General features: G+C 36.7%; 1 protein-coding gene across 1 annotated transcript in view; it reads left to right on the top strand.

Moving 5' to 3' along the window:
• The first annotated feature begins 2721 nt into the window (after positions 1 to 2721).
• The window catches only part of si:ch211-220i18.4 (SRSF protein kinase 3), a 40776-nt gene continuing 30445 nt past the window's right edge, over positions 2722 to 13052 (top strand). The window contains exons 1-4 of the mRNA XM_062054736.1: positions 2722 to 2726; positions 5917 to 5969; positions 6047 to 6143; positions 12683 to 12777. Of these exons, the coding sequence (XP_061910720.1) occupies positions 2722 to 2726; positions 5917 to 5969; positions 6047 to 6143; positions 12683 to 12777 (250 nt within the window). The remainder of the gene's footprint in view (positions 2727 to 5916; positions 5970 to 6046; positions 6144 to 12682; positions 12778 to 13052) is intronic.

The raw sequence follows: 13052 nt of genomic DNA, 5'->3' as shown, positions 1-13052 counted from the left end.
TTGAGCACATACAACAATATTGATTAAAAAAAAAATTAAAAACGTTTACTATTTACCTCATCCTTTTTTTTGTTATTTTACGTGAAAACAAAGCCCTAATAAATTCATAGACTTCATATTAATTATTTCAAGATACTGCGATAATAATGACAACTGATATGTTTGGTAATGATAAACATGATATGAAATGTTCATATTCTCCCATTCCTGTGCACTATAATGTGTTGATGAACTATGTTCAAACAAGTAGTGCCAAATCTATTCACTAACTAAAGCAGGGGTGTCCAAACTTTTTCCACTGAGGGCCGCACACGGAAAAATGTAAGCATGCGGGGGCCATTTTGATATTTTTCATTTTCAAACCATAACAAAATATATGGATTTTTTTTTTTTAACCTTTAGGACTCCCGGGGACCATAAAGGGTCTCAGTCATTAAAATGTTAAAAATAAGTAAAATTATCATTATTATTTTTTATTTAACGCTTACAGTAAATCTCTATATCAACTTCAGGTTGATGAAAAGTATAGCAAAACTGGAAATATGCAGTATTTAGTAATTAGAGCTCTAAAAGATCAATAATGCAGGACACCATTGATTTTAATTCTTTAATATTTTTGAGAAATCAGTGAAAATATTAATAAAATCCCACTAAATATATTTGGGATCCAAAAGGTGCCCCACTCATAAAGTGACACATTTTTATTAGTTTTTTTTTTACTTTCAACACTTAAGTTACGAGATCAACTTCAGATATATCTGTCCATTTTACGTATGAACTATTATTTGGTTTGTTTTTATGCTCTTTTGTCAAAGAAAACTTAAATGTTTTTATATGGCAACCACACAATTTATGCAATATTTTTTCCACATAAAACATTTTAAAGTGAAATCTTTGAAGTAATTGAAGCCTTGAATAGGTCAATAATTCATTATAACATAGATTTTTTTATGGTTTTTTTTGGAGAAATGGCAAAAAAAAGAAAAAGAAAGAAAGACAAACGAGAAAAAAAAACAGCCTGCATTGCAGCTTTTGTGTCAACATTGCAACTTTTTCTTGTTAGATTTCACCTCATTACACTTTTTTAAATGTTTTTTTATTTTTTATTTTTGCAATACTATCAATTTTGCAATTTTTGCAGAATGTGTGGCGGGCCGGTAAACAATTAGCTGCGGGCCGCAAATGGCCCCCGGGCTGCACTTTGGACACCCCTGAACTAAAGGAATGTATTAGAAATACTGCATTAAACTGGAAATAAACAACAATAATTACATCAATTAGTCATAATTAGAGATGTCCGATAATATCGGCCTGCCGATATTATCGGCCGATAAATGCGTTAAAATGTAATATCGGAAATTATCGGTATCGGTTTTTTTATTATTAGTATCGGGTTTTTAAACTTTTTATTTTTATTTTTTATTAAATCCACATAAAAAACACAAGATACACTTACAATTAGTGCACCAACCCAAAAAACCTCCCTCCCCCATTTACACTCATTCACACAAAAGGGTTGTTTCTTTCTGTTATTAATATTCTGCTTCCTACATTATATATCAATATATATCAATACAGTCTGCAAGGGATACAGTCCGTAAGCACACATGATTGTGCGTGCTGCTGCTCCACTAATAGTACTAACCTTTAACAGTTAATTTGACTCATTTTCATTAATTATTAGTTTCTATGTAACTGTTTTCATATTGTTTTACTTTCTTTTTTATTCAAGAAAATGTTTTTAATTTATTTATCTTATTTTATTTGATTCATTTTTTTTTTTTAAAGTACCTTATCTTCACCATACCTGGTTGTCCAAATTAGGCATAATGTGTTAATTCCACGACTGTATATATCGGTTGATATCGGTATCGGTTGATATCGGTATCGGTAATTAAAGAGTTGGACAATATCGGCATATCGGATATCGGCAAAAAGCCATTATCGGACATCCCTAGTCATAATAACCTGTCTGACAAGCCTGTAAATGTGTGTTGGTCATGTATGATGTCTTTTTGTTATTTTTGTTTTTGTGATGTGTAATGTCTGTTGTTCAAATGTATGGCAGTGAAAATGAATTCCCCCAAGGGGACCAAAAATATAAATCTAATCTAAATACCAGAAATTATATAATGAATTACAATATTTTGTACTGCACTTTTTTTCGCTACACAGGTAATGCTTTAAGTATCATTTTGACATTCCCAACTGTCATGTTCATGTAAAAAAAGATGTTACCAGCTGTTTAATCAAGCTAAAATCAAGTAAAACTACTCACCATATATACAATAAATTTAGAACTACTGTATTGACCCAAATACAATAAAATGTTGATTATTTTCCTCGTCCTGTTTTTATTTCTCTTAAAAATCAAGCCCAAATAATTTCATGCACTTCATTTTTAATATTTTAATACACCCGATAAAAATAGCGGTGATAATGTTGGTGTAAAGATAACTGTGATATGAAATTTCATATCAGCACATCCCTATGCGTTATAATGTGATGATGAGCCAGGTCAAACAGGTGGTGCCAAATCTATTTAACAACTCAAGGAATGTATTCGAAATAAATACAACTGGAAATTGAGTTAGTCATAAAAAACCCAGAAAGTCTTCATGTGAAGACTAACCTGCTCAAACATTTGGTTGTCCCCAAGTGTCTTCACAGTGCAAAATATCGAGTAAGGCAAACATGATGTTGTATAATGTTGCACCTAAGATGCTGTAACCATAGCCTCATGATGCAAGTCCTTGGTAAGACTAGTACTTGAGCCTGTCTAAATATACAACATAGGATACGTCATCTGACTGCGGACAGCTGTGCACGAGAGTGAAGGCCACACACACAATTTATAACAATGTGTTACCAGGCAGGGGATTGTGCATACTTTGAAATGAAGTTACGATACAGCTTATACGTATTTTTCGGACTACAAGGCGCACTTAAAATCATTTCATTTTCTCAAAACTCGACAGTGCGCCTTATAACTCAGTGCGCCTAATGTACGGAATCATTTTGTTTGTGCTTACCAACCTCAAATCTATTGTATTTGGCACATGGAGAAATGACAAGTGTGACCAGTGGATGGCAGTCACACACAAGAGATACGTGTAGACTGCAATATGACTCAAGTAAACAACACCAACATTTTATATGTTCCAGTGAAAATATAGAACATTACACACGACGCTCAAAAATCGATGAAAATGTTTTAGTAGGACTTTGGTAAGCTATGAAGCCACACCGCTTGATGGATTGTACTGTGCTTCAACATAGGAGTATTATTATGGTGTGTGTGTAAGGTAAGACATATTATCTGGCGTTTTGTTTTGCAATACTAGGCAAAAGCAACTTTTCTTACCTTTTGGTACCTGCTGATCTGTATTTGGGATCTGCATGAGTCCGTGTCGACACCGTAGTGGATAAGCTTCTTCTTTTTCTCTATCTTCTTGTTATGGGACATTCATCCTCCGCTGTTGCCATTTCTAATATAAAGTAGTGTAAAGTTCGTACTTATATTTGTCAGTAAACTCGCCATGAAAGCGCTAAAACATACCGGTGTAGTGAGTTGACATTATTCACCCAAGGAACTTTAGTTATTAGAGAGTTTCGGTCGGACGCTTTTTCACGGGACACATTTCCGGCGTTGTTGTTGTTGCACTAGTGAGCCACGGATGAGGAGATGCTGCTCCGTTATTGATTGAAGTAAAGTGTGAATGTCATTAAAACAGTTAGCGCCATCTTTTGACACTTCTTCCACTCCCGTCCTTGCACGCTACACCGCTACAACAAAGATGACGGGGAGAAGACGCTGTCGAAGGTGAGCCACGTAAATAAGACCGCCCACAAAAAACGACTGTCAGAAAGCGGCTTGAAGATGATGTGTAAAACATCATCCATGCAACATTCTGAGCAAAGAACCAGCATTACATGTTATGTAGACCACAAGGAAGTCTTTTACATTTAGAAAAAAAAAATCATAATATGACCCCTTTAATGTGCCCTATAATCCGGTGCGCCTTTTGTATGAAAATAGACCTGGCTAGACCCGTTCATCGGCAGTGCGCCTTATGGTCCGGAAAATACAGTAATACTAAGTACAAACCCCGTTTCCATATGAGTTGGGAAATTGTGTTGGATGTAAATATAAACAGAATACAAGGATTTGCAAATCCTTTTTGATGTTCAAACTCATAAACTTTTTTTTTTTGTGCAAATAATAATTAACTTAGAATTTCATGGCTGCAACACGTGCCAAAGTAGTTGGGAAAGGGCATGTTCACCACTGTGTTACATGGCCTTTCCTTTGAACAACACTCAGTTTTGGTTTGGGAAGTGAGGAGACACATTTTTGAAGTGGAATTCTTTCCCATTCTTGCTTGATGTACAGCTTAAGTTGTTCAACAGTCCGGGGGTCTCCCTTCTGCTATTGCAGGTGCCACACATTTTCAATGTCTGGACTACAGGCAGGCCAGTCTAGTACCCGCACTCTTTTACTATGAAGCCACATTGATGTAACACGTGGCTTGGCATTGTCTTGCTGAAATAAGCAGGGGCGTCCATGGTAACGTTGCTTGGATGGCAACATATGTTGCTCCAAAAGCTGTATGTACCTTTCAGCATTAATGGTGCCTTCACAGATGTGTAAGTTACCCATGTCTTGGCCACTAATACACCCCCATACCATCACACATGCTGCCTTTTACACTTTGCGCCTAGAACAATCCGGATGGTTCTTTTCCTCTTTGGTCCGGAGGACACGACGTCCACAGTTTCCAAAAACAATTTGAAATGTGGACTCGTCAGACCACAGAACACTTTTCCACTTTGTATCAGTCCATCTTAGATGAGCTCAGGCCCAGCGAAGCCGACGGCGTTTCTGGGTGTTGTTGATAAACGGTTTTCGCCTTGCATAGGAGAGTTTTAACTTGCACTTACAGATGTAGCGACCAACTGTAGTTACTGACAGTGGGTTTCTGAAGTGTTCCTGAGCCCATGTGGTGATATCCTTTACACACTGATGTGGCTTGTTGATGCAGTACAGCCTGAGGGATGGAAGGTCACGGGCTTAGCTGCTTACCTGCAGTGATTTCTCCACATTCTCTGAACCCTTTGATGATATTACGGAGCGTAGATGGTGAAATCCCTAAATTCCTTGCAATAGCTGCTTGAGAAAGGTTGTTCTTAAACCGTTCAACAATTTGCTCAGGCATTTGTTGACAAAGTGGTGACCCTCGCCCCATCCTTGTTTGTGAATGACTGAGCATTTCATGGAATCTACTTTTATAGCCAATCATGGCACCCACCTGTTCCCAATTAGCCTGTTCACCTGTGGGATGTTCCAAATAAGTGTTTGATGAGCATTCCTCAACTTTATCAGTATTTATTGCCACCTTTCCCAACTTCTTTGTCGTGTGTTGCAGCCATCAAATTCTAAAGTTAATGATTATTTGCACAAAAAAAAATGTTTATGAGTTGTAACATGAAATATGTTGTCTTTGTAGCATATTCAACTGAATATGGCTTGAAAAGGATTTGCAAATCATTGTATTCTGTTTATATTTACATCTAACACCATTTCCCAACTCATATGGAAACGGGGTTTGTATTTGTTCACCTCTGTGTTGGTGACTTTATTACCTCCCGCTCCGAAAATAGTCTTTTATTGCTGTTTGTAAGGATTATTTGAAAGGTATGTTGTAACCCTATTACATATTTGTATTGCATGTGCAAGAATGTACAGTAGTGCTGATTTAAATGGTCAGATTGTGATCTTATTGGAGCTTCATTAATGGGGGCCTAATTGTGCTGCTTGTGTCTTGCAAGGACGGGGGAGGCCACTCTCACAGGATACCCTGCGACCCCGGCAGTGTTGAGGTCACACTCCTTGTCAGCTGTTCTGCTCTTTTTTAGTTGGGCTTCCCCGCCGCTGCTGCTGCATCTCTCAGTAGAGAGACAGGAACGCGGTACACTCGTGAATGTACTTTGCCGCCGCCTACCAACACACGTACTTGCTAAATGCAGCGCCCTCCTTACGTTGCAGGATATCCGTCTTTCAGCATCGCGGACGCTTGCCTATCGCCGCTCATGATGGAGAGGAGTCGCCGTCCGCTCTTCGCCGCCCCTCTGCAGCGTCACACGTGAGTGTCGGCCTTTTGTTGTCTCTTAAGACTGCAGCAACTTGGCTACTTTGTCTTTTTTTCAGCTTCATGCACAACTTTTGCTCCTAAATGCATCTTTAAAAGTCTATTTGGTTGCAATTAAGAGGAAGCATTATTTTACACACCGAGGTAGTGCATTTTTTTTCCATGTTTCTTTGTTACACTGCAAAAAGTTCAAAAAGCAGAAAAAAAAATACAAAAATTAGAGGTATTTTATTTGAACTAAGCAAAATGATCTGCCAATAGAACAAGAACATTCGGCTTGTCAAGACTTTCTAAAACAAGTCAAATTAGCTAACCTCAATGAACCCCAAAAATACCTTCAAATAAGTATATTCTCACTAACAACAAGTGTATTTTTCTTGGTAGAAAAAAAAAGACTTTTTTGCTCAGTATGTTGAAAAATATTATTAAATGAAGTAAATGCTAGTGCCATTATCTCGACATAATGATATGCATTACATCATTTTTATTTTCATGCTTGAAGTAAGAAATGATTACTTTAAAACAGGGGTGTCCAAACTTTTTCCCCTGAGGGCCGCACACGGAAAAATTAAAGCCTGCGGGGGCCATTTTGATAGTTTTCATTTTCAAATCATAACAAAATATATGGATTTTGTTTTTTTTTTTACATTTAGGGCTCCCGGGGACCATAAAGGTCTAAGTCATTAAAATGTTAAAAACAAGTCAAATTATTATTATTTTTTTATTTATTTAACAGTTACAGTAAATCTGTACAGTATATCAACTTTAGGTTGATATAAAATGTAAAAAAACAAAAAGTTTTTAGGCCTTTTCTGTCAAGACAACTTTGTTTTTTATAATAAAATTAAAATATGCAGTATTTCCTCCACTGCCCAAAACATTCAGAAAGCAATGTTTGATGTGAAGTAATTAGAGCCTTAAAAACATCAATAATGCAGGACACCATTGATATTAATTCATTGTTATTTTTGAGTAATCACAGTAAAAAGATAAATAAAATCCCATTAAATATATTTAGGATACAAAAGGTGCCCCACTCAAAGTAATACATTTGTATTATGTTTTTTTTACTTTCAACACTTAAGTTACAAGATCAACTTCAGATATATCTGTCCATTTTACGTTTGAACTATCATTTTGTTCGTTTTATGCTCTTTTGTCAAAGAAAACGATGTTTTTGCATGGCAACCACACAATGTATGCAATATTTTCCACATAAAACATTTTAAAGTGAAATAATTGGAGCCTTGAATAGGTCAATAATTCATTATAACATTTTTTTTTTATTTTTTTTTGAGCAATGGCAAAAAAAGGAAAATAAAGATAGACAAAAGAAGAAAAAAAACAGCCTGCATGGCAGCTTTGTGTCAACATTGCAACTTTTTCTAGTTAGATGTCACCTCATTCTACTTTTTTTAATGTTTTTATTTTTATTTTTGCAATAGCATTTACAGAATGTGTGGCGGGCCGGTAAACAATTAGCTGCGGGCCGCAAATGGCCCCCAGGCCGCACTTTGGACACCCCTGCTATAAAACAATTAGTTTTCTACTTGTGAGTGTTGATGACACAGCTTTGCAACACTTGATATTCTAGTTTCAAGCATGTTTTACTCAATATAGCTCATCAAATCTCAGCTGTAATATCTTACTGAGATCATTTAGGAGCAAAACACTTAAAACAAGTAAAACACTCTAACATAAAATCTGCTTAGTGAGAAGAATGATCTTATCAGACAGAAAATAAGCAAATATCAGCCTTATTTGAGATATTTCATCTTACATAGATTTCACTTTTTGCAGTGTATGTAATTAGTGATACACATGCAAAATGTTGCATGATTCAACTTCTGGTGGGAGTGTCCACCTTATCTTATCTTGGCATTTTATACAATACATGAGCAAGTTGTCAGGCTGCAAGGTGCTGCAAAATGATTACTAGCCCAGATGGAAATAGTTTCCATGACCAGTCAGAGTCTGTGAGAACTTTTTGATTTATTTAGGTCGGTGGTTCATCAGAGCAACTCGACCCCTGTCTCTTAATATTTGACACGGAATACAGTTTGTATGTAGACGATGCTCAGTCAGCACGTGTGAGGAGATGGACTGCGTGTTAATTACCTCTGCCAAGGAAGTTTTCAATCAGAAAACTGCAAGTTGTACAAGCGGAGCAGCATTGGACATTACCAGGGATGTCCGATAATATCGACCGATAAATGCTTTAAAATGTAATATCGGAAATTATCGGTATCGGTTTCATAATTATCGGTATCGGTTTCAAAAAGTAAAATGTATGACTTTTTAAAAGGCCGCTGTGTACACGGACGTAGGGAGAAGTACAGAGCGCCGTGTAATGTTCTATATTCTCAATGGAACATTTAAAGTTTTGGTGTTGTTCACTGCCATCGTATTGCAGTCTACACATATCTCTTATGTGGGACTGCCATCTACTGGCCACACTTATCATTACACCATGTACCAAATTAAATTGCTTTGAGGTCAGTAAGCACAAATGGAATTATGGCGTACATTAGGCGCGCTGTCGATTTTTGAAAAAATGAAAGGATTTTAAGTAGAGATGTCCGATAATATTACTTAAAATGTAATATCGGAAATTATCGGTATCGGTTTCAAAATTTGCGGTATCAGTTTCAAAAAGTAAAATATATGACTTTTTAAAAGGCCGCTGTGTACACGGCCGTAGGGAGAAGTACAGAGCGCCAATAAACCTTAAAGGCACTGCCTTTGCGTGCTGGCCCAGTCACATAATATCTACGGCCTCTCACACACACAAGTGAATGCCAAGCATACTTGGTCAACAGCCATACAGGTCACACTGAGGGTGGCCGTATAAACAAGTTTAACACTGTTACAAATATGCGCCACACTGTGAACCCACACCAGAAAAGAATGACAAACTCATTTCGAGAGAAAATCCGCACCGTAACACAACATAAACACTATAGAACAAATACCCAGAACCCCTTGCAGCACTAACTCTTCCCGGACGCTACAATATACACCCCCCGCTACCCCAACCTCCTCATGCTCTCTCAGGGAGAGCATTTCCCAAATTCCAAGCTGCTGTTTTGAGGCATGTTAAAAAAAATAATGCACTTTGTGACTTCAATAATAAATATGGCATTTTTTTCCGTAACTTGAGTTGATTTATTTTGTTACATTGTTTAATGCATCCAGCGGGGCGTCACAACAAAATTAGGCATAATAATGTGTTAATTCCACGACTGTATATATCGGTATCGGTTGATATCGGTATCGGTAATTAAGAGTTGGACAATATCGGAACATCGGATATCGGTAAAAAAGCCATTATCGGACCTGTCTAGACATGACATTTTATTGCTAACACCACAGTGGAAGTCAAATACAATCTGCTCTAATGCCGTTTGACTTTCAACTTGTTTATTTTACAAAACACTTTCTCACAAAGGAAACCTCATAAAGTCAATTACAATATTTTGGCTCTGAACTCTGGTAATGTTTTAAGTAACATTTCAACATTCATACAGGTGTAATAAGAGACGTTAACAGCTGTTTAAAACAGCTAAAATTCAGTAAAACTACTCGCCATACGAACAATAATTCTAGAAAGTACCGTATTGACCCAAATATAATAAAACGTAACAAAAGTATTTTCCCTTTTCTGTTTATTTGACCTAAACATAGCCCGATTATTTTTTTTATATTTTTGTTTCAATAATTCAAAAGTCAAAACAAAGAATTTTGTCCACAAATGTTATGTAATTTGTTAATTAACCTAATGTGCCTTTTTTGTAATTAACGCTGACTTACATTACTACTACTAAACTAAACTATTGCTACTAATTCTGTTACTAAACAGTAATAATGTTAGAGCTGTCAAGCAATTAAAAAAATTAGCCACCAATTAATTATGATTTGTAATTAATTGCTGAGAAAATCCCTCAATTTGAGGTATTTTCATTTAAATGCATGACATTATCATCAAGGTAGAACTATAACCAAATACATGTCGTGACTTAAACAGATGCAGTATGTTTTACTCACTAAAACAAAACAAAGAGATTAAGAGTTGGAATAATTAATTTAAACGTGCTAAATATGACTAATTAATTAATACCTGGGATTTATATAGCGCTTTTCTAAGTACCCAAAGTCGCTTTACATGTTAAAAACCCATCATTCATTCACACCTGGTGGTGGTAAGCTACTTTCGTAGCCACAGCTGCCCTGGGGTAGACTGACGGAAGCGTGGCTGCCAATTTGCGCCTACGGCCCCTCCGACCACCACTTATCATTCATTCATCATTCATTCACCGGTGTGAGCGGCACCGGGGGCAAGGGTGAAGTGTCCTGCCCAAGGACACAACGGCATGGTAAGAGGCGGGGAGCGAACCTGCAACCCTCAGGTTTCTGACACGGGCGCTCTACCCACTACGCCATGCCGCCCCATAATAATAATAATAATTGGAATTATTGCAACAATTTGACACCCCTAATGGTAATACAATAGCATGATAAAATCTGCATATTTGTTGGAAATATGTTATATATACTAAACCTCCGTTTTGTTTTATATATTAAGTATTTATTAGTAATCTGGGATATTTCTACCTAAACAAATGTTTTATAGCAGATTGAAATAAAGTGTATATTCTATTATAACCCGTTCTGACTGATAGTCCGCAATTACAGAATGTTTAGCAGGCTGATTATTACATTTTATTGATAAATAAAGAAGGTTAAAATAGAATAGAATAGAATAGAAAGTACTTTATTGATCCCATGCAGGATAGGAATACCATTAACTTGTACAACATGTAATGTACAGGTGTATAATAATATCATAAGCATTTATTTAGGTATTAATATCACATTTGACAAAGCATGATCATAACAATCACCATTTTGCACTATCAATGTGTGAAACTGGTATCTAAACACGGAAGTCTAGCTCGTCCCCTCTGAGTGCAAGTGCTCCTACAGCAGGAATGCAAATGTTGTAATAATACAAAACCCGGCAAGACACCAACGCACTGCAGTTTAAAAAAAAAAAAAAAAATCTTTATAAAAGCGTGTTTATATCCTTTCTGTGTTGAGTTGTTTAAAAAAAGCATAACGTTTAAAAACAATTAATTAAAGCAAACTAATTGTCCAGTCGTGGTATTCAAAACTTTAAAATTGTATGTCTAGGGTACACTTATTAATAACGAAAAATGATATTTATCTGTGATTAATTTTGAGTTAACTATAAACAAATTGAGTAGCCACTATACATATTTTAATAGTTTGACAGGCCTAGTTTTAGGGACCGAATGTCCCTTTGGGACAGAGGACCCTATTGTATTTCTAAGGTTTTATTCTTTATTATTATACCGCCGCCTCTTTGAGCTGTAATTTGACCCCCTTAACATGCTTCAAAACTCACCAAATTTGACACACACATCAGGACTGGCAAAAATTGCGGTCCAATCAAAAAAACAAACTCAAAATTGCACTCTAGCGCCCCCTAGGAAGAAAACACAGACAAAACTGCCTGTAACTTCCAGTAGGAATGTCGTAGAGACATGAAACAAAAACCTCTATGTAGGTCTCACTTAGACCTAGATTTCATACACGAACATCCTTCAGCAAAAATCAACAGGAAGTCGGCAATTCCCCCTTCAAAACAAAAGTTTAGTAAAAACAGTCACCTTTGCCTCTTTGAGCTGTAATTTGACCCCCTTAACATGCTTCAAAACTCACCAAACTGGACACACACATCAGGACTGGCGAAAATTGCAATCTAATAAAAAAAACAAACCGCAAAACTCAAAATTGCGCTTTAGCGCCCCCTAGGAATAAAACACAGACAAAACTGCTCCTAGGAAGAAAACACAGACCAAACTGCCTGTAACTTTCAGTAGGAATGTCGTAGAGACATGAAACAAAAACCTCTATGTAGGTCTCACTTAGACCTAGATTTCATATATTAACAACCCCCAGCAAAAATCAACAGGAAGTTTGCAATTCTCCCTTCAAAACAAAAGTTTAGTAAAAACAGTTACCTTTTTTTAAACATTATCTCCTCTGAGCGCGTTTGTCGTGTCGGCTTCAAACTAGCACAGGAGAGAGATTGAACCCTTCTGATTAAAAGTTGATGAAAGAGTTTTAATTACTGCTCCAGTTTGGGTTTTATGAGCCGTCAAAGTCGGTCCCGTCCATCGCTGCTTGCAGCTTTCATTTTCTTTGTTTCTACAAGTACTTCACAGGGACAGGCCTTGAAAAAGAGGGATGGTCTTTTATCAGGATCAATGCGTTAGTGAGTGTTGGGTGTCTTTTGACATTCGGGAAAAGAAGACATCTTGAACTATTTTGTGGTTTTCTGCGTCATTTTGTGACAGCTTGACTGTAAAGATGGCATTTGTCCTCATTTTCCTTCATGCAAATGTAGGCGATGTGTACGAAGGTGCTGATCCAAATCAGGATTGTTTGGCCTTGATGTTGTTGTTTTCATCACCAATGTGTGTAATTGTGTGTGTGTGTGCGTGTAATAGGAGTAAATGTGGGTTATCCCACACTTCCGAGGCCCTGGCAAGCCTGGAGCAGCTGGAGCTGAAGGAAGCTGAAGACCCAAGAGGATATTGTTATGGTATGACAGTGTTTCATACTCCTACTCATTTACAAATGACACTAATAATCTCTCTCTGTCTTAATCTTCTACATTTTTATATATTTATCTTTTAGACATGATTTTGATGACAATTACCGTATTTTTCGGAGTATAAGTCGCTCCGGAGTATAAGTCGCACCGGCCGAAAATGCATAATAAAGAAGGATAAAAACATATATAAGTCGCATTAGTCGCATTTTTTGGGGACATTTATTTGATAAAAGCCAACACCAAGAATAGACATTTGAAAGGCA

Source organism: Entelurus aequoreus, linkage group LG07 (assembly GCF_033978785.1).
Source record: "Entelurus aequoreus isolate RoL-2023_Sb linkage group LG07, RoL_Eaeq_v1.1, whole genome shotgun sequence".
In the NCBI taxonomy this organism is placed as follows: Eukaryota; Metazoa; Chordata; class Actinopteri; order Syngnathiformes; family Syngnathidae; genus Entelurus; species Entelurus aequoreus.
Note: the sequence above shows the minus strand (reverse complement) of the source record. Positions and strands in the feature narration are given on the sequence as shown.